The 26,032-nt window shown below is 45.5% G+C and overlaps 2 protein-coding genes across 3 annotated transcripts in view; one reads left to right on the top strand and one right to left on the bottom strand.

The window, feature by feature from the left end:
• Nucleotides 1-11,271: 11,271 nt before the first annotated feature.
• RPL9 (ribosomal protein L9) lies at nucleotides 11,272-23,441 on the bottom strand. 2 transcript variants are annotated; one of them, XM_040335120.1, is made up of 8 exons: nucleotides 23,395-23,441; nucleotides 20,596-20,642; nucleotides 20,367-20,482; nucleotides 17,515-17,610; nucleotides 16,292-16,424; nucleotides 14,387-14,467; nucleotides 12,139-12,248; nucleotides 11,272-11,329 (listed from the first exon to the last, which is right to left on the bottom strand). In XM_040335120.1, the coding sequence occupies exons 2-7, from the start codon at nucleotides 20,639-20,641 to the stop codon at nucleotides 12,142-12,144; spliced, it is 579 nt and encodes a 192-aa protein (XP_040191054.1). In that variant the 5' UTR covers nucleotide 20,642; nucleotides 23,395-23,441; the 3' UTR covers nucleotides 11,272-11,329; nucleotides 12,139-12,141. The 2 variants fall into 2 exon arrangements, with proteins under 2 accessions (XP_040191054.1, XP_040191055.1); XM_040335121.1 differs by having other exon boundaries at nucleotides 11,272-11,331; nucleotides 12,142-12,248.
• Nucleotides 23,442-23,731: 290 nt separating this feature from the next.
• LIAS (lipoic acid synthetase) overlaps nucleotides 23,732-26,032 on the top strand; it is a 44,067-nt gene continuing 41,766 nt past the window's right edge. Inside the window, exon 1 of the mRNA XM_040335119.1 lies at nucleotides 23,732-23,847. Coding sequence (XP_040191053.1) covers nucleotides 23,797-23,847 — 51 coding nt within the window. The 5' untranslated portion in view covers nucleotides 23,732-23,796. The remainder of the gene's footprint in view (nucleotides 23,848-26,032) is intronic.

Raw genomic sequence — 26,032 nt, 5'->3', positions numbered from 1 at the left:
AGTGTGGTCTGAGAGCTATGATTAAGCACTAATTTATAGTGCGAAACGCATCATCTGTTTTACTCCTGTGTTGTGTGCTGTGACTTGTAGTGCAGTTTTCCTTTTTTTTTTAATAAAGACAACCATCAAGGTTGTTGGAGTGCAGCTGTCCATATTTTCTTTTTCCATTTGTTGCCTTGTGCATTGCCAGCACCCTTGATCTCCTGAGACCATACTGATTATCCTAACACAATCCACCTGGAGCGGTAACTTTCTTTCTTTTGTGGTCTGAGAGCTATGAGGTCGATTGGAAGTTCCATCAGAGAGTTCACAGAAAGCCACATACATGTAGCAACCTGCCCAGATTGCATCACATTTGCTGGTGTTAGATAGCTGGGTCCCGCCCACCTTGACATCAACCTCAATTTTGACAGTTCCTCTCTAGTTTCACACAGCACGGCCCTGCTCTGCCAACAGAGTGTGGAGAAGGGAGGAGGAACCTCACGTTCCTTCCCCAAACTCTGCTGGCAGAGGCGCAGTCAGAACTCAATATCGGCCTAATTTGAATAATGGGCTGATGCAGATTTCTCCAAATATCAGCTGGCATATCAATCGACCTTTACTGTCCACCCCCCAAATAATTTATTATATCTTTTCATGTGAAAACACTGAATAAATGACACTTTACTAAAATGTAAAGTAGTGAGTGTGCAGCTTGTATAACCGTGTAAATTTGCTGTCCCCTCAAAATAACAGCCATTCATTTCTAAACCGCTGGCAACAAAAGTGAGTACACCCCTAAGTGAAAATGTCTCTAAACTCAGCTTCTGAAACCATTTTTTGCGTTCCAAAAAAAACTGTAAACTCAACTGCATAGAAACAACCATGTGTACATGTACTATGGGGGAAGAAAAAAGAAAAAGTTCAGAAGCAGTTGGGGAAAAAAAAAAAAAAAAAAATGCCAATTGTCCATTTACCAGAAGCAGTGTACATGAGCCCTGAAAAGAAATAAAGTATTGGCACTTGCACTCGGTCTTAAAGCGGTATCTGGACAACCCTACTTATCCCACTTGTTGAAATTATTCGTCCTATCAAACCACCATGTAACTGAGATAAGCTAACATGTTTGAAGTTCAGCTTGTGTAACACCCATGGCTTCCCACCCATAAATATAATGGAGAAAGGAATGTACACTGGAAGTTTAACAAGTTGCTGACAGCAAGGTTGTATGGTGCATCTGTACCCTTCGCCAACTAAATTCCATAACCCTATTAACCGGGACTAAAACACCTAGTGTGCATGAGGCCTTAAAAGGAATTACAGGCTGTATATCTGAACAAACAGGTCACTTTCCCTGTATACTGTAAAGCTGCAGCATACCAGTAATCTAATGAAACATTGGGCTGGTAAATAAAAATCAACAGCTAAAGCCCAGGATAGTAACGCACTTCAGCACAAATGAGGTTAAAAGGGGTTGTAAGGAATTTTGTTTTCCTAAATAGCTTCCTTTACCTTAGTGCAGTCCTCCTTCACTTACCTCATCCTTAGATTTTGCTTTTAAATGTCCTTATTTCTTCTGAGAAATCCTCACTTCTTGTTCTTCGGTCTAACTCAACACTGTAATTCAAGGCTTTCTCCCTGGTGTGGAGAAAGCCTCTTGAGGGGGGAGGGGGCAAGCAGGCAAGTCAGGACACTCTGACTCTTCTGGGGATGAAGTCACGTGGTCAATGACAATACAGGTAGGGACACTACAAGCACCGGAGGTGACACGAACAAGCTCGGCGCTCGTATTTGATATGCACCTTAAATGTTGTTTAAATGAGTACAAATTATTTTATTCAATAAACGTGGATTCTATTTAAAAATGCTACACCAAATTGGGATTCCTTTACCTTCTTCCTGCTAATATATGCACGCCACCTGGAGACCCTATACCCCAAGAACAGGCAAGTTGCGCCATACATCCAGGCAACACATTCCCATGCTCTAAGGCAGCACCAGGCCGGATCTGGATTGGGTTTATATACATGCTGTAACCTCGCAGCAGTGAGGCAAGGGGCCATTCCTTTACCATCACTAGAAGATCAACCACAGTGTGGAAGTTATAGAAGACACTGTCACCCAGCACTGAAATTCAGCACATAACACTTAATTTTGCTCATCTTGGACTCTTAATATAAACACCATTCTGCATGTTCACTATTTTGTTTTAGAAACATCATGCAACAAGTTTTAGAAATAAGTTTCATTTGTACTGTTAATAAATTTTGATGGTCACGTATGCTTTGCACTTGACCATTGTATCTATATGAAAAGGATTAATTTGCCTGGCACTATTTTTTTTTAAAGTCTTTTTTTATTTTATTTGTAAAAACACATAGACAATACAACGTACAATAGCACAGCCAACATCTGGCTTACAACACGGTCAGGACCCACGCAGGGGTAGCAGTACAGAACCAAGACACAATAGAAATTGGCGACTACCATATTAAACCATCATCAATGAGGTGGTCTGGCTCAAGCTCCAGGGGTAGGAGGATGGTGAAACATGGTCACCCAAGTTGTTGTGCCAACAGGGGACGGTTCAGTAAGACTTCAAGCAACGCTATCAGAAATCAAAGAAGCCTCCTAATCCGCAGCCGCGGTGGAGGGTTCTGCCAACCATTTAGACCAGACTCTGTCATATTTTTTCGGACAGCCTCTGTGTACATAAGTATCTTTGTATAAGGGTATCACATTATTGACAAGTGTTTTCCAGAGTCCCAACGAGGGAGGGGCCCTACGCTTCCAGCACAGGACGATGGACTTCCTGGCATAGAACAGCAAGAGTCCCAACAGGGTTCTCTCAGCCACCCTGGGCACCAGGTCCTCCACCAGTCCCAGCAGGCATATTCTTGGGGACGGGACAATAGAGATACTGAACAATTCATTCACCTCCAAAAAGACTTGTGACCAAAAAACTGTTATGACCGGGCAGGACCAGAAAATATGAATGTAGTCCCCTTGAGCATGGTCACAACGCCAGCACTCCGGGGAGAGGGAGGACCTCATCCGGTGCACTCGGGCGGGAGTGAGATATGCTCTGTGGACAATCTTGTATTGAATAAGGCGATCTCTCTCAGGGAGACCAGTATCTTAAATGGGAAGTCCCATATATCCACCCAGTCCTCAGAGTCTAGTTCCGGATCATCCCGGCCCCATTGCTGGCGGAGCCTGGACAATTCAGGAGAAGAGACTCGGAGGAGATGTGCATATAACACAGAGGTGGGTTTGTTTGCACAGTCGAAGCGCAAAATCCGCTCCAAGTCAGACTGCACCAGTTGCCTTTCGCCTGGTGGAAACTGGGCCCTGAAAGCATGGGACAACTGAAGGTATCTGAATCCATGTGAGGGCGGGACATTGTGTTTAGACTTTAAACAATCAAAGGAGAAAATTGAGAGGTCTGCGGTGATATCCGAGAGAATTTTAATGTGATACTTGGTCCACACCACCGGGTCTGGGATGTTAACAAAGTGACTAAGTGTGGGATTGTTCCAGAGGGGGGCGTTCGGGGATACTGCCGTTGAGGGATATTTTTCACAGGCCAGGCCCTCCCTCCAGGCCCTAAGGGTGGTGCACATAGAGGGGGTCAGGTTGTACGGAACCCTCGGACCTCGCAATAGGAGGTTCGACAAGGCCTCCACAGACCCCAACACTGCGGCTTCAGTGGCCCAGGCCGAGTTGGATGTATCCGCCACCAGAATGCAGTGACTAATTGAGTCGCAATTAAATATTTGTGGCAGTCCGGGAACGCTAGTCCCCCCTGCCAACAAGGGCGCATGAGAGTGGTTAACTTGATGCGGGGAGGGCGTGGGCCCCATAGAAAGGAGGAGAAAAGTTGGTTTAGGTGGAAAAAAAACAATTTGGGGATCCACTGAGGGGAGTTACGAAACAAATATGTGAACTTGGGAAGGATTTTCATTTTAATAAGATTGACACGCCCTAACAGGGATAGAGGAAGGTTCTCCCATGCTTTCAGCTTGGCCCTGACTGAGTTGACTACCGGGGTCAAGTTCATCGGAAAGAAGTCAGCCACATTCCTCGAGACACGTACCCCTAAGTATGTAAAATCATCAACCCATTGTAGCTGAAGAGAAGCCGAAGCCCCTCCCCTAGCATTCTCATCAATAGCAAGCAATTGTGACTTCGACCAGTTGACTTTAAGCCCTGTCACCTCTGCAAATTGTTCTAGGACCTGCAGTGTCCCCTGTAGAGAAGGGCCGGCATCATTTAGAAAAAGGAGGAGGTCATCAGCGTACAGGGCCACCCTCTCCTCCAACCAGGCCAACCGGAGACCTCTAACATGTGGCGAGACACGTAGTGCCTCAGCCACTGGTTCCATGGCAATAGCAAATAGGGCCGGAGAGAGAGGACAGCCTTGCCGCGTACCCCTAGCAAGCTTAAAAACAGGAGATAGCCGACCCCCTAAGCGAATGGCAGCCGTCTGTGAATGATATATAGTCTGCAGCCATTGTATAAACACCAGGGGGAATCCCATCCTTCGCAGAATCTCCCACAGGAAAGGCCATTCTAATGAGTCGAATGCCTTCTCAATATCAAGGGAGGCAACTACTCTGGTACCCTGATTGTCATGTTGTGCATGAAGATTAGTGAACAATCTATGAAGGTTAATATCTGTAGACTTGTGGGTCATGAAACCGGTCTGATCCGAGTCTATGAGGGAGGGGAGTAAAGTGTTAAGCCTAGCCGTGAGGAGCTTAGTCAGAATTTTGAGGTTGTTATTAAGAAGCGCTATGGGTCTATAGGAGGCACATAACTTGGGATCCTTACCAGATTTGGGAATGAGAATAACATGCGCGTGCGCCATGGAGGGTGGGAGAGAGCCCCGCTTCAGGCAATGAGAAAACAGGGCAGCCAGCCGGGGAGCCAACATGCCGGCATGTGCTATGTAAAAGTCTACCGGAAGACCATCAGGGCCAGGAGCCTTACCAGTGGACAGGGAGTTAATCACAGCAAGAACCTCCTCGGCAGTTATTGGGGCAACCAAATGTGATCTCTCCGAATCGGAGAGCCAACCCAGGGCGATTGGATCTAGGAGGAGTTCCAGTTCCTTTGGGTCTAAACCCGTGGGCAATGTGGTGGCGTATAAGGATTGGTAAAAGTCACAGAACGCTAGCAAAATGGCCTCTGGAGATGAGATGGCCTCACCCGTGGGAGAGGTGAGCTCAGGAATCATTGTACTCGGGATGTCATGCTGGGACATCATTGCCAACAGTCTGCCATTCCTGTCCCCCTGTTCAAAAAATGTTTGTTTCTTATGATACAGTTCCAATCTAGTAACCTCTGTGACATGAAGGTGAAGACTGCGTTTGGATGCCTGCAACGCATCAAAGTTTGGGCCGAAGCCAACTCCACCCCATTCTCCAACGCCACCGTGGCAGCAGTTTGCTGCACCCTGACCCCCTTGATGGCCGAGATGTAATGGCCCCTTGTGAATGCCTTGAAAGCATCCCAGACTATCTCAGGAGAGGATGACCCTTCATTAGAGTCCCAGTAAGCACGCAAGGCTTGGGGGGCCTGTTCCGCTATATCAGGTTGGGAAATCCACTGCGCACCAAGCCGCCACATAGAGCCACTACGAGAGGAGGAGATGCGCAGGGTGATCTGCAGGGGGCTGTGGTCAGAGAGACCACTGGACAAATATGATGCGTCTAGAACATCCATCAGCATGGAGGGGTTAGCAAAAGCATAGTCAATTCTGGAGGCGGTTTTGTATGAGGTAGAAAAACATGAAAAGCTTTTAGTGGATGGGAATTTCCACCTCCAGACTTCCGTTACCCCCGCAGCTAATGCCCAATTAGACAACTCCCCTGTGAAGGACTTAGGCGGCAAGGGTCTATCCAAATCAGGGGAGAGGATGGCATTAAAGTCGCCCAGAAACAAAATTTTTGCAGGACAGTAGGGGGTGATCCTCTCCAGTATAGTATACAAAATTTCAGATTTAAAGGGTGGTGGCACATATATACCTGCAAGAACATACCTCTGCTGCCACAGCGAGAGTACCAATATAACAAATTTACCCAGCGGGTCCGTGTGAACCGCTTCTATGACACATGGGAGAGACTTATGTATCAAGATGGAAACTCCCCTCGCATACGTTGAGTAGGAGGCATGAAAGGCCTTCTGTACCCAGGGCCTTTTCAAAGCCATGAGCTTACTGCCCACCAGGTGTGTCTCCTGCAGGACCAGGATCGATGGATTGAATTGTTTGATGTATTGAAAAAGAAGCGCCCTCTTAAACTTGGAGTTGAGTCCACGTACGTTCCAGGATACCACAGAAAATGAATCCTGATCACGTGACGCCATAGGGACTTCGGCCAAAATAATTAGAGGAGACTAACAGTCGTCTAGCAGGTGACACCTGGTGAGCAGCAGTGGAGCATGAGCCATTGTACGTGAAACACAGAACACACATGTAAACCATCACAGAAACAAAACTACAACTTCCCAAGCACCAGGTGCTTATCCTAGCAATCCCCCCTACCCCCCAGAACATCATGGAGGCCAGGAAGTGGTCTTTACCCAAAAACAGAAACACAATACTTGTAAAGCTAGACCTAAAAATTAGGCCACCATACAGTCCTCTGCAGCACTAAACTAAGCTGCAGGCTCAGCCCTATGATAGGGTTTCTCCAAAAAGGTGTATGAGAAACAGGTCAGGGAACGTCTTGCGAGCTAAGCAAAGTCAAATTGCAAGGGGTAGATGCTTATCCAGCGTAAGGGTGTGCTCGCCGTAGCTCCGGCCTGTGTGAAAAGGAAGATAAAAGGACAGGGAGTTCAGGATATGAATGATCCGTGCATCAAGTAGCGTCTAAGGGAGACGATTAGCCCAGAGTAGCCAGCCAGTCATCAGCCTCCGAAGGGGTGTCAAAAAACCAAACTTTGCCGTCATGTTGGACCCGTAGTCGGCTAGGGTAAAGCATGTCGTATTTAATATTTTTTCCTCTAAGCCGTTTACAGACATCGTTGAAGGTCTTTCTCTTCCTCTGCAACTCAGCCGAGAAGTCAGGGAAAAGGAGGATGGAGGCATTGCCATGTTTAAGTGTGGGATGTTTATGAGCTTCTGCCAAAATTCTGTCTCTGTCTCGGTAATTCAGAAAGCGGACCAGGAAGGGTCTAGGGAGGTTTCCTGGGACGGCTCGGCCCGTGGGCACCCGATGGGCTCTTTCAACCACATAGCTAGGAGTGACAGCAGTAATACCCAGCAGGTCCTTAAAGAACTCCTCCGCGAATTCCGCCGGACGGTTTTCGGCATCGTCAGACTTGGCAACGAGGGCCTGCACTGTGCGCTGCAGCTCAGCAATGGAAGCGACGTGGGTAGCAGCGAGATCCTCGGTAGCTGAGATCCTGGATTCAGACTCAGTTATCCTCCCCCTGATTTTGTCCAAGTCGTTCCTTATCAGGGTGCAGTCCTCAGCAAGGTGATCTATGCGCATCAGTAATGAGGTTCTGCTCTGTTCAATGGCTGCAAGGATCGTGGCGGTACTATCTTGCGGTATAGGAGCAGATGTCGTTGCCACCGGAGCGTCTCCGGGCTCCATCTCCAAATCGGCCAGTAGCCTCCCGATCAGAACGGTGTCTGGACGCGACGAGGGGGAGGTCGGCTGATTCTGTTGCGGAGTGGACTTGGCCGACTTATGCTTTTTTGGTGGCATCCGCACTGGGGAAGGCACAGAGAGGGGGGAACCGCAGCACTCGAGTCCGGGGTGATGATTGCAAGGGGGCAGGCAAAATCCCCTGGTAGGAAGGAGAGGGGGGCAGAGATGTGAGAGCCGAGGCCCTAGCAGTTCAGCAGGATGAGGCCTGGGGGAATTAAGTGGCAGCCGCCACTAGGCCCCAGCACGAGGTGAGGAAAGGATGGGCTGGACAGGTATCGGAGGCCTACCTGTACTCTGGAGCCCTGGGTGGGGATAGCACCGCCGCGAGTCCCAGGTCCGGCAAGATGGCCGCCGTCAGCTAGGCCTCAGCAGGCCTCCACAGGCAACGTCAGTCCAGGGGTCCTCCGAACCGCAGCAGGGACACGAGGCACAGGGGAGACACCAGGATGGCCCGACAGAGCACCGGAGCCGCAGATGGTCAGGGCCCGGTGGATGGATGGGATGCTCCGGCCGCAGTTACAGGCCGGCTATGGCCGAGCGGACGTCCAGCCCCGTGAGCGGCTCCACCGCACAATACGCGGCCCGGGCAGAGCAGGAGAGGCAAGGGAACACACCTGGTGTTGCGGCAGTGCCCCCCGAGTCGGCAGCAGCGAGGATGGTCCCAGATGGTGTGAGGATCAGGCTGGCAAGATGGCGGCGGCCGCGAGTACAGGCTGGCGAATCGTCTCCTCCAGCGAACGGCAACCCGCTCAATTTTCAGCCAGGGCAGGAGATGAAGGGGAACAATCCCTAGGCCGTGGCGGTGCTCCCTGAGTCGGCAGATGCACGGATGGCACAGGATGACCGGAGCTCTCCTGGAACACGTCTGCCGCTGCTCACATCGGGACACGCCCTGCCTGGCACTATTTTGATTTGCACTTACCATTGCTACAGCACTTGCTGGTAGGGCAAGTCACCTCACTAATACAGTCAGTATATTAAGGTTTTCTGGATTGTGTGATATTTGGGATCAAAAGTTTTTTGCACATCTGCACTTTATTTGTGCAATATATCTTTAGTACTGGTAGTACACCAAGAATTGGGACAATCTCATTTATTGTTTTTTATATATCACGGATCCTTGCACTCTTATAATTTGATTTTAGATATTTTTTTTTTGCAACAGCTCAGCACTACCTTTTATATACACATTGAGTGGTAATCTTTAGGGCAGTATACACCCTGAGAAAAATGCCTCCCATAGCAGGGCTGAAAGGTTAATCTGAGTCTATTGCGCCAATTGACTATTAATAGTTGCCATCGCCACAATTGACATCAATTGTGATGAACCCATAAAACAAATGAGTGCAGCCCTAAACTTTTGTATGAACAATTAGATCGAATCAATCGGGAAATGAGGTGCAAAAAATAAAATATGACCATATATAGTCCAAAGGAATCTTGAAAGTTTCAACTTAGCCACCATGATGCACCCCAAAGTTCAAATAAAGCGACAATAGATTGGGGTGTCTAATCACTCCGACATCCACCAATGTAGTGATCCACCACCAAGAATGGTGCCGTACACTTACCGGAAAATATGGACCCAGAAACCCATGTCAATGAGTCTAAACGGGCAAATTCCAATCATGTATGGCAAGACTAATCTGTGCATTATTTATGGAAACATCCGAGTCTTCCAAAGGAACCAGATATAAGTGAACCCTGCTTTCACAGATCAGTCTGCTGGCTGCCCAGGGGCCTCGGTCTATCCTGCTTGGTGGTCTCCCCCTTCTATTCACTCTGCTCGTGACACCAAATGACAGAGGCGCTCCTCCCCCGTGTCGTGTGCCTGCACCAGAATCTGAGGCACAGGGAGCTCAATGACCAATGTGTATGAGGCCTCGCTGATACAGCATGAAAATTTGAAGTAGATGGATGCTACCTATGCCCAAGATAATCAAATTAGAACAATTTTTTAAGTACTGAAGGAACCTGTAATGTTGGGTGTGTGCTTTTTTTTTTTTAAAGAAGTTGATATTGGATGATATTTTGATATATTTTTTCAACTGTTCAGAAACAGGCCCCTTCATAAAGCAGCAGTATTGCTGCCAGCACATTTAAAAACCAACAGCATTTTGATCTACAAATAGGCAGTTTTATTTTTACTTCTGAGCCTCCTATCAAAATCTTGTGACCATGGCTCTACTACCATCAGACAACATAGTTTTCACTTTATGAATGACTAAAATGCAGGCACAATGTATAAAAAAATGGGTGTCCTGTGACAGTGGTAGATCTCTATTATAAATTAGGGGGTACTGGCAACAAAGGCACCCATGTCAAGGAGTACTCCAACCCATTAGGTGAAATTTTATTTTAAAAAGTTTTTTTTAATAAAGCTACAAAATATTAATTCAACTGAAAATAAAGGTGATTTAGAAGTACAGTACTTTGAGAACATGTTGTAAACTTCATGCCAATTCAGTTTGTTTTGCCTGGGGCCTGTAGCACCTGTTTTATGGGCGTTTGTAAACTCACTCAGACAGTACAGCAATGTATCTGTTAGCATGTCTGACTTCCAAGATATATTTTTTGGTACCCATAACAATTGGGTGCTCTTGTATGTGACCATTCAGGCTATAAAGCTGGGCCAGCAACAGAGCAATTGCAATGCCTCTCAGACCAAAGCAGCAATAGCCATTGAAAAGCCAAGAGTCCTAGGCTTTTCCTTAACTGCCATGTGTGTCATGGCAAACCAAAGACCTGGGGGAGGACTTCCCTTACTCTCCCAAGCACTGCTTCATCTGAAGAATGGAGAGTTTTAGGCCCCTTTCACACTGGGGTGGGAGGTGCGGTTTTAACCCCTGCTAGCAGCCAAAAAGTGTTAATACCGGCCACAATGCACCTCTACAGAAGCGCATTGCCGGCGGTATTACCGCAGTTTCCCATTGCCTTCAATGGTAAAGAGCGGTAAACACACCGCTCCAAAGATGCTGTTAAGCAGGACTTTTGGAGCAGTCCTGCTAGCGCACCGCTCCAGTGTGAAAGCCCTCTGGCTTTCAGGCGCCATTTTTAGCACTAAAACGCCTGGAAAACTCAGTGTGAAAGGGGCCTTGCAGAGGGGGAAGAAATTTGTGCCGTAGGCAATTTATAGTAGACATTTGCAAGGTAGCATGGCATGTTTGCTTGTAAAGGAAGATGTGTTTTAGTTACTTTTGACCTCTAAAATATAGAGTACATACTGACTTCCAAAAAAAGTTACACTTCTGACATCTCTGAAGATACAGCCATGAACACTCCAAGAACAAAGATTTCACACTGTACAGATGTGAGGGGGTATTGCTCATTAATTTGCACCCAAAAGACCAGGTGGACCTGCAAATTGGACAGTTTTGTTTATTGAAATACTTCCAAATAGAACCAACTGGTATGCATGAACAGCCAGAGATGCCCATGTAACCTTAATCAGTGAACACCTAAAGATTGGCCAGGCGTGCATGAATATTTAGGCAAACTCAAACACAGATGTTTGAAACCATTATGGTCATTTAGCTGTATGCTCACAGAGTTATATTGGGTTAAAACCTAGATTTTTGCACAGCATTTAGAACACATGACCTGCTCTCAAATGTAGACACAGCACACAGTGTTTAGATAAATGGACTTTATTTAGAAGTAGCACAGGATCCAGATTTCTTGAAATTAATCTGTAAGAAAAAAATTAGATATAAGTTAATATTGCATACAGGGTGAAAAAAAAAAAAAAAAAAAAAAAAAAACACACCACACACTAGAATTCACTATATTATGGCACACTTCAGCACAGATAATGAATTGCCATACTGCAATTTACTTATGTCGAAACCCTCCCCCTCCGGTGTCACATTTGACACCTTTCAGGGGGGTGCAGACACCTGTCTAAAGACAGGCATTTGCACCCACTTCCGGCCACACAGTCTCGGGCAGACTGCAGGCATGACGTCACCTCCCACCCCCCCCCGTTGTGTTCTGGGAACACTCGGCTCCCAGTACACAGCGGGAGCAAATCGGCAGGCATAGTGTGACTTGCGCATTGCGCCGTAGGGAACCGGGCAGTGAAGCCGGAGCGCTTCACTTCCTGGTTCCCTCACTGAGGATGGTGGGGGGGGGGGGGAAGCAGAGTAACGAGCGATTACTACTCCTCTGCTGCAGACGGCGCTGGACTCCAGGACAGGTAAGTGTCCTGATATTAAAAGTCAGCAGCTGCAGTATTTGTAGCTGCTGGCTTTTATATTTTTTTTCAGTGGACATCCACTTTAAAGGTTTGACCTCCCATTATAGGGTTTTGGTAAATCTGAAGACAGAATTCTGCAGGAAATTGAATAGTGTATGGGATTTAAGGCTTACAACCTTTAAATGAATTTTAGGTCACACAAATGCATTGCCCAATTATTTGGTTAAATATAAGTGAGGTTGCAAAAAAACAAAACAAAAAAATATCTGATTTACATGCACTTTAGGAGATAAAGTAACTAACCTTTTACTCTTCAAGCTGCTGGACTGTTCCTTTTTCTGAGACATAGATACCATCCAAGAATTTTCGGATATCCTTGTTCTTTACTGTGGTGGCTTGTTGGATCAATGCAGCTAAGAAAAAAGCAGTAAAAAATAACTTACAATCACTTTCTGTATCACATGACAAACTATTACAATACACTGTAAAGAGTTATATGTTGTGCAGAGCAGAATATAAATGAGAATACTTATTTACTACTGTGTGATATTATGAAACTAGACTGATTCCACATTTACACATGATGACCCAATGTTCTAGACCAGGGGTGTCCAAACTTTCTAAACAAAGGGCAAGTCCTTTAGACTGTAGTGGGACTAGACTGTAGCCAATGAGTAAAAATTACCATGCATCAGTGGGAGTATAGAATGTCTCAGGCTTGATAGCCAGTGGGTGTAAAAAATGTTATCGCATCTGTGGTCAGGAGGAATACTGCCCAATCCCCTGGTACAAGCTGAGGCTGGTGAAGTGCCCCATATCCGTGGGAAGAAGTGTCCCAAGAGCCAAATAAAAAGGTAAGCAAAGAGCCAGATCTGGCCTGCAGTTTGGAGACCACTGTTCTAAACAATGGTTCCAGCATTTAAATAAAAAAAAGTCCACATTTTCTCATTCACTTGTCACTTCAGGGGTGTGTTAAGTCGCATAATTTAGCTACAAACCAAAACTAGAAGAATTTGCCTTCAGTCTGATTTGAGCTGTATTTTATACTGCATGCATGTAAACCATGTCCTATGAAACCGATTAGCCTGGCAACCGATGTACCTTAAGGCTTATGATTGATGTTCTGAGAATGAGGCGTAGGACCTGAGCATTTCATTATTCACCAAACGTGCATTTTGACCACTATTGGTGGGCATACACGTCTGGTAAGCTCCTGACTGCTACACATGGGCAGCATGATCTTGTCATTGAGTTTCTGGATTGTCTTGAGCCCTGCGACACCCTGCACTGAGCTTTAGGACTCATTTGTCATTCTTCATCAATTACACCCATCTCAGTTTAACCCGAGGACTTAATGCCTATAAAATACCCATGTCCATTTAAATTCCGCTAATCCCTGAACTGCGGGGTTCATTTTGTTTTAGTTTATGCACTATATTTTATTTGTGTCCATATGAATTTTGGGTTTGCTGCACGTGATTTGTTTTTGCACCAAGTGTATATGCACATCTCAGAATGGGTTTAATGATTTTTTTAAATCCAATTTAGTAGTGCTGCACATTAGTTTTTCACATTATACAAAAGTATTGTAATAGCTTCTTTTTAGAATCACCTTGGCCACAGCGAGAGATTTTTTTTATGATTTTTGGATTGAAAACACCTGCCTATTTAAAAACAGAACTACTGTATAGGCAAAACCTTTCCACTTTGGACAAAGGGAGGGTTATAACCCCTGTAAAAGTTTATGTCTGCCCTTGTGTCCCATTGGGAAGACCTACCTTCACTTACTGTCTCATAGCCAAAACAGAAGTGGGGAAATCCCTGCAAATTAGAGTGGAGTTTCCATCCCAAAATTTTAATTTCATTATTGTACTCATTAGACATAAAAAAAAAATGTTTTTACTCCTCTGGAAATGCCTGTTGCTATGCGGTCCCACGAAATCTGCCTTTGAAATCACCTAGGATGCTGACATCTTTCTCTAATGCTCCTGGGAAATGAGTGTCATTTCCCAGGATGCAGTGCGCTGTCCAATTATCACTCCCCATCCAAGACTTCAGGAAGTGCTTGTAGGCTTCACAATGCCCACAAGCAAAATGACAACGGTGTAGACAGTTTTATAAACTATTTTTTGAATATCTATGCGGATCGGCGGTGGATTGTAAAATAGTAAGTGACCGGATTTATATTATAAAAACGCATGATGAAAGGACATACATTTAAAAAATGCTAATTGTGGTTGGAACTCTGCTTTAAAGGGAATCTCTTGGGGCTCCCGAGATCAGCTAAAATTTGTGTACCACTCCATGATTTCCCCACTTTTCTGGGGACAACCCAAAATTTAGGATTTTCTTTTACCATTAAGAAAACAGGGCAAATAGGGTGAATCTCTATTTTCTCTATTGTGGTCTATTTAGAGACCGCAATAAAAACTGAAAAGTGTTCTAATCCCTCTCCACAAAAAAAGTTTTGCCTTAAGTTTTACTTTAAGCAAACGTTTGCTTCAGTCCTTTGGATTTGAGGTTTGCTCATTAACATTCTAAGGTAACATACCAGAGTTTGAAACAAGCTCAATGTCATTGCCTTCAAGGATCAGCTCATCTTTCTGGGCTTGAGACACGGCACAGAAGACACCTGCAAACAGATAAAGACCTCAGTCAGCAAAGAGCACAATATAGTCAAATATCAAAGGAATTTGTCATTAATTGCTTTTCATTAAAAGAACATTTGACACTCACTGTTAAAGTTTCACATAGTTATCCAATCCCAAGAAAGTGTCTTTAATTTAATGTTTTATTTTATACTTTCCATACGAACAAACATGATACAATTGCGTACCACAAAATATAGTCAACATAATTCAGTTATGTTTTTTTGGTAGGCACACAAAATCCAGAGTCATATTCCTTATATTATGGTTCTAGTGATAGAAGACTTCAATCTCTGCCTTATTGACTGTACAAATAATCTTAACACCACAACACACAGCTTTGTTTTTAAAAAGGCGTTTTTTTTTTTAAATCAAACCACACAGGCAGCCTAGGGTAGCTTTATAAGGATAAAGAGAATCTGCCACTATAGAAACCTAGTTTCCAATGTTCAAAAGTTCTATAGGAACAGAAGATGACATAATAAATGACTACTATAAAACCAGATGCACCCTTCAGCACAAGGCAATGAGTGACACACTTTCATGAACTCAGCAACACTTAAAGCGGGGGTTCACCCTTAGAGGGCACTTTTCCCCCTTAGATTCCTGCTCGTTTTTACTAGGGGAATCGGCTATTTGTTTTAAAATATGTGCAGTACTTACCCGTTTACGAGATGCATCCTCTCCGTCGCTTCCGGGTATGGGCGTTCCTTCTTGATTGACAGTCTTCCGAGAGGCTTCCGACGGTCGCATCCATCGCGTCACGATTTTCCGAAAGAAGCCGAACGTCGGTGCGCAGGCGCAGTATAGAGCCGCACCGACGTTCGGCTTCTTTCGGCTACGAGTGACGCGATGGAATGCGACCGTCGGAAGCCTCTCGGAAGACTGTCAATCAAGAAGGAACGCCCGCTCCCGAAGACCCATACCCGGAAGCGACGGAAGAAGATGCAGCTCGAAAACGGGTAAGTACTGCTCATATTTTAATACAAATAGCCGATTCCCCTAAAACGAACGAGCAGGAATCTAAGGGGAGAAATTTTTTTTTAATACATGGGTGAACTCCCGCTTTAAGAGTAGAAAATTGCATATGCTTCTCGTTTAGATATGAAAACAGGTACACATTATGCTGAAAGTGTTATGCTGAAAGTGGACAGATCTACTTAATGTGTCCCAACGTTCCAAGATAAACCCAACATTAATAAAGGCCCATTAAAGCTTCACTGTCAAATGCTTAAAGGGTCACTAAAGGAAAAAAATGTTTTTGCTGAAATGACTGTTTACAGGGTATAGAGACATAAAAGTTAACCGATTGCTTTTAAAAATGATTACATCAATCATATGTGCCTGCATGTTGGTTTCACTTTTAAACTGGTTTCATGTTCCTGTGAACTAGAGAGACACACACAGAACAAAAACAAACAAATCCAGGGCAGTGTTTTGTTTTTAAAATTAATCTGATTGGTTCTGTTAAGTTTTAGACACACAGTAATGACAGCTTAGACCACAGTGAAAAGCTCCCAGTACTGTGGTTATAAGGAAACAGACAAGCAGGAAGTGTGGAGATCACAGCAGAATTACAGCAACTTCAAAGCAAAAACGAACAATAAGGACATGAAACCAGTACTGCAGTAAGGTAAAGGAAGCTATTTAGCTAAAAAAAAAAAATTCCTTTAGTGATCCTTTAACAGTCATATCACATTTATGAATGCAGCTGTTAATTTCATGCCATTTACACCTTTTCAGAAATGGGTTAAAAAAATTAAAACCGGTCTATAACTAGCTTTTCCATCAGAAGCAAGCTCACGTACCTTGTCTCATGCGTACTCTGCGGATGTATTTTTCACCCAAGAAGTTCCTTATCTCCACCAGTGACCCAGTCTCCTGAATAACTACGTTAATGGGAAAGTGAGCGTACACCGATCTCATCTTGTAACGAAAACCCTGCGCAAAAAAAAAAAAGTCAAGCTATATTTATAGTAAGTGCAGATTACATTTTACAAGCACAACATATAGCTTTTGCATTATGCTTGTAGAATTTCATTTTCAGAGGTTCACCTGTATATTAAATATGTCTAAAAAGCCGCTTTCCCTCCCTGTACTTTATAGTAGAGCTACCATAAACTCTAATGTTAAAGAGGAAGTGCAGCCTGGGTGAAAAAAAGTAAAAAAAGTCAGCAGCTACAGATACTGTAGCTGCTGACTTATTAGGGCACTTACCTTGCCCAGGGAGTTCACGATGTTCGCACCCCAGCCGATCTTTGGATTGACACCCGGGTGCTGCCGCCATTCCTGGCAAGGGAACCAGGCAGTTTCACTGCTGGTACCCTACTGTGCATGCTCAAAGCACACTGCCCTTTCCAATTAGCCTGGCAGTGGGGGAAGGAGGGGGGCCGAACTGCCAGGAGATCGGGCCGCGGAACAAGCAGAAGTTTCACTTTTGGGTGGAACTCCGCTTTATAACAGGTGGTCAAACTACTATTAGAACAGTGAATCTTTATAGTGGTATTAAAGGTTCATAAAAAAAAAATAAGTAAATGAACATACTTGCCTGCTCTGTGCAATGGCTTTGCACAGAGCAGCCCCAAATCTTCCTTTTCTCTGGCCCCCCCACAAAGGGGGGCACTCTTGCATGCCTTCCCCAGAGCCTCCCTGGTTGGGATAAACTGCAGCAGGAGACAATGGCTTCAGTCGCTGTCTGAGCTACTGAAGACTAAGAGCTGAGTCTCTGCTAAAATAAGTATAAGGGGGGACTGGGGGAGCTGCATGCAGAAGGCTTTTTACCTTAATGTAAAGAATACGTTAAGGTAAAAAACTCAGGCTTTAGAACCACTTTAATCCATTTGTTTCCCCAGTACAGCATTGACAGCCTGCTCCCTCTGCTACAGACGTTCATCTTTGCCACTCTCCAACATCTGAATGTTCTGCTGGGTTCAGATTGTTCCACTCTAATTTACCTACATATGTGTTCAGGTACAGAAGGGGGGATGCAGAATACTATAAATATAGCAACCCAATTCTAAAAATAACTTACCAGTGTGACTCCCTTGATCATGTTTTGCACATGGCTGCAGATTGTGCGCACTGTGGCCAGCTCTTTTCGGTTACCCCACCATTTGTCAACAAGGAGCTGCAAGAAACACATAAGCACTGAATAAAGTAGTAAAACATTTTATTCATCCCTGTCATTAAGCATACTACACAACCGTCCAACTTCAAGCAACAAAAATCTAGAAATCTACAAGCCTGAAAACTCCCCACCCCTATAAAACATCCCACATGTGATCTTAACCAGAACTCAAAGCAACTTTTTTTGTTATACTGCAGTGTAAAAAGTTAGCTCAAAAAGTGGTTTATGTCACTTTCTGCAATTTTTTTTATATTTACACCAAATCAGGGCAGATCATACAGCTCACTATACTTTCAGCCTGCTGCAGCTTTCATACAGGAAGGCTACACTGTATCCATCTCTCCCCTTGTTAATTTCCCAGGTTGTATTTTGAACCATTCACAAAATACAGGGCACATTGAGTATGGACAAGGGAGGACTCATTACAAATTCTGCCTTTCCAAATTGATGCAGAATGGTAAAATAACCATTAAAGGATAAGTTCACCTGACAGCAGGAGGGGGGGGGGGGGGGCGGGGGATCTTCCCAACATGCACCCGCTGTCACCTTTTTAAATCAGCACAGCATTATGGGGCTCTGCCCACAGCCACATCATTCAGTTTCCTGTAAATAAATTAACTAAAAGTACAGACATCCAGAAGTGGCAGACTGTAGTTTTCAATGAAAAGGGGCACTGGTGAGCGCTCTTGGGCTTCATTGACTTCCTGCTCTTCAGCAACTGTCTGTCCATATGGAAGATACGGGCAGACAGCTGACTTAGCATCTGGCTTCTGGGATGACACCTGCGATCTGCTGATTGCAGGTGTAATGCTTTACAGACTAATGAAAAGCAAGTTTTTTTACCTGCAAAAAGTGTATTTTTGGAAAGGTGAACGTATTTTTTTTAACGAAAAATTAGGGGGGGGGGCAGGTAATATAAAAAAAAAAAAAAAAATCACTGCTGCTCACCCTTATCTATGAACAAATTGATCTAGTGCGAGATCATACAAGGATGCGCAGGCGTGTCATTCAAGACATGGCACTGCAATTGGCTAGTGTGAGCCGGCCTTAAAAGCGGTTGTATACCCCGCTGGATGATATTTACCTACAACGCCTAGACCAAGGCCTACCTGTAGGTAAGCGGCACATGCGCTCTGAAGGTCAGGTTTATCCTGCCGAAACTTCAGAGCTCCCTGCCGCAACGGAGGGCGCTTGAGCGGAAGTGACATCACTGCTCTGGCCACTCACAGCACCCGTGAACCCGGAAGAAACGCAGAGGGAACACGTCAGCCCCCTCAGCATTGCCCTACGGGGGGCTTCGTTTTAAGGAAAGTATTTCATAATGTGCTAGTAAGCAATGCACACTAGCACATTATGCCATTGTCTTACTGGGGGTTTTCCAGCATTTTACTACCGCTTTAAAGTGCTTGTCAATCCTAAGCATAAACCCCTTATTTTCCCCCTTTGTTCTGTTAAACCTACCACTGACAAGCCCCATCTGATATATGCAGGTGACAGATCCACTTCTGTCCCCCCCCACCCCTCCTGCCCTCCACTGTACCCAATTATTAAGCTTGATTAGCTGCTGGCCCAGAAACAGCAACTGGGGAATGACAGTTCTGAACCTGGAAGTGACTAAATGCTCATCGCTTCTGGGGTCATTCACTGTAAAGAAAAATAGTTGCTCTTCAAACTCCTCCTGCTCAGCATCCTAAACATTTACAGTAGTCCAAAACCAAAGTGGGCGCCAGACCTTTACAATACTGTAAGGCCTCATTTAAATGTGCCAATTGGAGATGGGCAGTAAAAATTAAGCTGCATTTTTATCCACCAACCGCTTCCCCTTAAGTTGAAAAAAAAAACCAAACAAGGGTGTTTATATGCCGTGGTCGCAATGCTTTGCGTCTGTGGCAAAATCTACATGCATCAATCCCAAACGCAACACATTCAGATAAATGGAAAGGTGCAACTCGCTGTTATTGGCAAAATGAGGTTCAAAAATACGTAGTGGGGGAATAGTCCCATTACTTCCTCACCGACTCAATCACCTGCGAAGCACAATCTGAAATGCAGATCATGCTTTAAAGGAAATGTCCAAATGTACCCTTAAAGCAATCAAGTGGCTCTACAGCCTTGATCACTTACTGAAAATCCAAAAGTTGAAATATATAAAAAAAAGTACCAAGTTCACATCTGTAACCGTAAGCATAAAATTTGAAATTCAGGCTTTATATGAAATGACGCATGGATGGCAAAAGGTTAAAGTGGATGTAAACCTTCAATAACCAGTGAAGTGAACAGCCTCAGATGATACAGAGATTAAACAAATCTCCCTACATAAGTTTTACATGTATGCCGTTTTCCCCTTTATACATTCTTGATAAAGTGCTGATAGTGTTAAAAATGTAGTTTCCTTTTCCAGCATTGGGTGTTGAGTTTGGACACACTGAGTTGATTAGAGGAAAGGCGCACCCCCCCCCCCCCCCCACACATAGGCAGAGGAATGAAGGAACATGCAGAGCTGTACTGTAAAATAGACAAGGTCTCTGCTCATCTCTAAGCTCCCTCCCCGACAATTTCCAGCTGCTGTTATCTCCTGTGTCAACTTCTCAAAAGGGACTCTGCTGATAACCAAGGAAAGGAGCAGCAGAAATACACAGCACTTGGAGCTTTAGAGAGAGAAGTAAACACTACAGATATATGCCTAGGTCAGATTTCACAAATGAGGTTTACATCCACTAAGTCACCTACAACAAATCACAAAATGCAGCACTTACCCTCTTCTTCTTTCTGCCCAGTAGACACAGCTCTACATTTATGTGGTTGAAGTTCTTCCTCAGAGTTCCTCTGGGCCCCTTCACAGTTACTGTGCGGCCCTTCAAGGAAATGGCCACTGTTAAGAAAACAAATTGTCAGACAAATCAAACCCAAACAGAATCAGCATCGCTACACAAGTGTTTTAAATCCAATGCAGCCAAGATCAGTATTGCTACCCAAGACACCTACCCTTGTCAGGGATGTCGACAGTCTGGTTGCTGAGAATGGTCTTCATTCTGTAGGGAGGAAAAATAAATAAAAATAAGGATAACATTCGCTACAGACCTGCATATTGCCAAAATTCAGACTTTACTATTTTGCAGGAAATAGATAAAAGCCAAGTTTCACAATGCAACAGCCTGATGAAATGTTTAGCTCCTTCATGGGACCTCTAAACTACTCTACACTCAGTGTGCACTGAATGCAGAGCGCATTGCGCATGCGGATGTCATTGGCTACAGCTGATGTGACCATCTATTGAACAGTTCAGAAGATCACAGTACCTACAGGTAAGACTTATAAGCCAACCTGGAGGGACAAAATTAGAGACTTTAAAGCTCAGAGCTTTCTCCTACTCCGACTGCCAATTTAGTTTACCTTTTTCCAGGGAGCGTGTACCCATTTCCAACAAGTGCCCGCTCCCACTTGGCTCACCCAAGTGAGCCAAGTGAAAGTCTGCATATCCCCCACCACAATAACCCTTTTGGGACAGGTCCCAGGAGTCTGCAGGGCCATTCAGAAAGGGCAGTGAATCCTGAGCACGCACAGTACGGTAAATGAGCAAGCAGGAAGTCACAGCCAGCTTCCCACACAAGACAGACATGTCAGGGGCCCGAAGACCAACAGCCCAAGTGATGACAGTACTGCATCCCTAGACTGCCTAAAGTGGAACTATACCCACCTCAGCGTCCCGGAACTCCTTGCAAAGACGCCGACATCTTTGGCCGGCCAGCTTCCGATCGCTGGCCGCTTTCATTGGCTGGGCAAGGAGAACATCACGCCTGCGCCGAAGTTCAGCGAGATTCGGCATTACCTAAATTATGCAGTGAGCTGCACAGCATGTTGTACAGGGGTGGACAGGCGAGGAACTTTAATGCAGAAGACATAAAACATGTCTCTTCTACATTAAAATCCCTGCTTGTGCACAGATTTATTTTTGGCCTAAAGTCCAACTATATTGTAGTATTGAAAAGTTAGCTTTTTTAAAACTTTAAGGCAATGGCAAAATGTGCTAGTATGCATTGCATACTAGCACATTATGTGAAACCTACCTTAGAACGGCAGCCTACGATGGCCTCTGGCAGCGCGCCGTCTCCCGTCCGGGTTTGCTGATTCCAGCAATGCCAGTGGCCGGAGCCACGATGACATCACTTTGGCGCAGGGAAGCTGCCGTTTATGGCAAGAAACTGAAGGATCGGCACAGGTATGCCGTTCCTTCAGAGTGCAGTGTTGTAAACGGCAGCTTCCCTGCGCCAAAGTGATGCGATGTCATCGTGGCCACTCACATGGGATGTGCAAACTCCATCAGGAGACCTGGTCAAGATGGATGAGTCTTCAGCAGGGAAAACGTGCCGCTGGAGGCTGCCGTTCCAAGGTAAGTTTCACATAATGTGAAAGTATGCGATGCATACTAGCACATTATACCATTGCCTTAAAGTGTTTTTTTTTTTTTTTAAAGCTGTGTTAAAGTATTCACCAACACTACAACTACTTACATCAACTATTTAAGCGGGGGTTCACCCTAAAAAAAAATTCTAACATTACATTGAGCTCACTTCCGACATTGACAGTATGCAGATTTTTTTTTTTTTGCCGTACATACCGTTGTATCGTTATTTCCCCCCCGGCTTCCGGGTAGTGAATCCCGTGGGAGCGGGCGTTCCTATGCACAGGCTGATTGACGCATGACAAAAGCTTCTCCCCCCCCCCCCCCGGCCGCCTCACGAGTTGCCGAAAGAAACCGGACTGCGAGTCAGCTCTATACGGCGCACCGACGTTTGGCTTTTTCCGGCAACTCTTGACGCGGCCGTACGCACCGGGGGGGAAGCTTTTGTCATACGTCAATTACTTAGCCTGTGCATAGGAACGCCCACTCCCGGGATTCACTACCCAGAAGGGGGGGGGGGAAATAACAATACAACAGTATGTACGGCAAAAAAAAAAAAAAGATCAGCATACTGTCAATGTCGGGAGTGAGCTCAATGTAATGTTAGAATTTTTTTAGGGTGCACCCCCGCTTTAAGGGAAAAACTCCGTCACCAACTGAAATGTGGCTCCATGGGGGATAGTAGAGTCACCCCCAAGATGGCAACCCCAAGGCAAGAGATCTCCAAGAATTCACAAATGACAGCTGCAGTCAGGGCAAAGAGATGCCAGGGCACATTCAACACATAGCTAGATATAGATCTAGATTTCATTTCACTGAGGGTATAACACTAAGCTTTCTGGGATATTTCCCCTTCTATATTTTGGGGCAATGTAATACAATCTGTGTGATACATCCATGGGACAATCCTATGAAGAAGGTAGAACAGTAAGCAATCTAATACAACCAGTAGTAGCAGCAGAGCCCCATGCATGACATGTGGTGTGTAGAGCCGGCACAGAGCTGAGTGATATTGTCCGGATCATAGAGATTAGTGTGGAGGAAGGAAGGGAAACCTCCGATACACACCAACACTCACTGCTCCATCACCTCCAGGGACAGCCGAGCCACCCTGAGGACACCCAGCAGCCTCATAGCAGCCAATGTTCTATACAGAGATTGCAAACAGAGCACTCCGCCATCTGTAGGCCCGGGAGGGGAGAGTACTGAGTGACTTGTATACAGAACACACAGGACCATCCTCAGCCCCATACCCGCTCCGTCGTCCTCCACACACCGTGCGCTCTATGCTGTACACCCTGCCGGGCTCTCCTATGGCCCCATACACCGGGATGGAGGTAGATTTTTCCTCTCTATCACTACAGACGCCGCCATCTCCTTACCTCGCTGCTGACGGGGAAAAGGGAAGGCGTGTGTCGTCATCACGTTTTTATATAGCCGGCGACGTACAGCCCCAAAGCCACTTCCAGGCAGGACTCTAGAACGCAGCCGTAATCAGTCGATTATCGATCAGAAGTTTATAATCTGAATTGCTAACAGTGTGAATGTTTTAGCCATGGGGTTGTAGGCTATGGAGGTTCTGGCATGTATAGCTATAATAGAAACACAAAAAGCGTAATTTATACCTGTATAAGGTTTATAAAATCGGCCACAATAATCATCAACTACTGCTCTGCTACGGATGCCTGAAGGGCTCAGACTACCCTTACTCAGTCTACGGAGCCCAGACTCGATTAGCAGAGTGCCGAGCTCCCGGGAGCTGTCAGGTTGTTTTCCAGGACACGATGAGGCTGATCGGGCTGAGGAGAGGGGCGGGGCTGCTGAGGCTCACCGCGGTGAGACATCAATTTATCTGTACCGGGAGACTTTAGGTTGTTGGGGCTGATTAAAGAGTCTCCGAATCCAAAACCAGAAGTTTAAAGTGATTGTATATCCCCCCCCTTTTTTTTTATTTGACCTACAGGTAAGCCTATAATAAGGCTTACCTGTAGGAAAAAAGAATATCTCCTAAACCATGCGCTCTGCGTTCCCGGCTGAAAGGTCCGGAAGACACGACTCACAGCGCCAGAGCAGCGATACCCGGATGACGCATCAAGTGAAAATGTCCGCTCCCTCGGCGTGGACCGAGATCACCTGCCCACGCCTCGTTCTAAGGTAAGTATTTTTATAATGAGCTAATATGTGGTGTATACTAGCTCATTATGCCTTTTGCCTTACAGGTTTAAAAAAAAAAAAAAATCTGCAGGGTTACTCCCCCTTTAATATATTGCAGTTTACCTGTCATTAGATGTGGTGGCTGCATTTGTTTTGGCTTTCTTTTTTAAATGTTTTAAAGCGGAGTTCCCCTTCCCCCAGCAAATAATTAAAAGTCAGCAGCTATACATACTGTAGCTGCTGACTTTTAATATTAGGACACTTACCTGTCCTGGAATGCAGCGATGTCGGCTATCGGGTGCTGCTATTGCATGTAAGGGGCAGTTAAGCTTTGCGGTTTCACATCCGGTTCCCTACTCCGCATGCGCTTTCTGAATGGCCCAGCGGCGGGGGAACGAGGATGGGGGCCGAACTTCCGAGTGATCTCACGAAGGCAAGATCTCTCAGGTGTGGGGATGGGACAACGACGGGTACCTGTCAAAAACAGATACCCGCTTTGCCCTGAAAGGTGCCAAATGTGGCATCGGGGGGAAGGGAGGAGGCAGATAAGCAAAACTTCCACTTTTGGGTAGAACTCCGCTTTATCTGGCCAGTAACACACCTCCTGTCTTAGGCAGCCCATACATTTGTTCAACCAGCGGATTGAATGCAATGAAAAAAAGGATCAATTCCTCCATCCACACACTCGGTATGGATCTAGTTGGTTATTGTATTCTGGAAACAGAGAGACTTCCTTGTTGCCAGAACTCACAGACTGGCTATACTGCCAATGGGACTGATCAATCAGGAACATTTTCCAACTGGCTGGTTGTACAGAAGTCAATGGAGAGATCAACTTCTGACTCCACTATATATGTAGGATAGATCCATAATTACGCTCCAAAGGGGTGGAGCGAAACGCGTAGGTGGCATGGCATAGCTGAAGCCGGGGCTGGGGCTTCCATTCGTCTCACTTCTTGCACATAGGTCTTTTCCTTATCTATTGAGGATCGCATACTTGCACATTATGAAAGACTTGCCTTCAAACAATGCCCTCCAGTGGCACGCTGTCACTGCAGACAGGGCTTCCATCTTCACCCGGTCTTCCTTCCGAGTTTGCGGGTTCTGGCCGTTTGAATGGCGTCCCTCATGCACATGAGAATCTCGACCTCGCGCATCACAAATCTCTGAAGGAACGCCATGAATATGCTGTTCCTTCAGGGTGCATGTTCTGGTGACATCACTGGCTGCAAAGACACTAATAGCCAGATTCAGAGAGGTTTACGCCGGCATATCAGTAGATACGCCGTCGTAACTCTGAATCTGCGCCGTCGTAAATTTAAGTGTATTCTCAAATTGAGATACACTTAAATCTAGCTAAGATACTACAGCGGGCGCCGTCGTATCTTAGCTGTCTATTTAGGCCGGCCTCTAGGGGCGTGTACAATGTTAAGTATGGACATCGGACCCGCGTTGAATTTTTTAATTTTTACGTCGTTTGCGTAAGTCGTCCGTGAATGGGGCTGGGCGTCATTTACGTTCACGTCGAAACCAATGAGTCTTTGCGGTGTAATTTGGAGCATGCGCACTGGGATACGTCCACGGACGGCGCATGCGCTGTTCGTTCAAAACATTATTTACGTGGGGTCATGCTTTATTTACATAAAACACACCCACCTCTTCACAATTTGAATTAGGCGTGCTTACGCCGGGACATTTACGCTACGCCGCCGTAACTTAGGACGCAAGTGCTTTGAGAATACAGCACTTGCCTCTCTAACTTACGGCGGCGTAGCGTATATGAGATACGCTACGCCTGCCTAACGTTAGGTGCGTCTTTTTGAATCTAGCTATAAATATCTTCTAAATGGTGCATGTTTAGGAGGT

Source organism: Rana temporaria, chromosome 1 (genome assembly GCF_905171775.1).
Source record: "Rana temporaria chromosome 1, aRanTem1.1, whole genome shotgun sequence".
NCBI classification, from domain to species: domain Eukaryota; kingdom Metazoa; phylum Chordata; class Amphibia; order Anura; family Ranidae; genus Rana; species Rana temporaria.
This window is presented reverse-complemented; position numbering and strand designations above follow the sequence as displayed.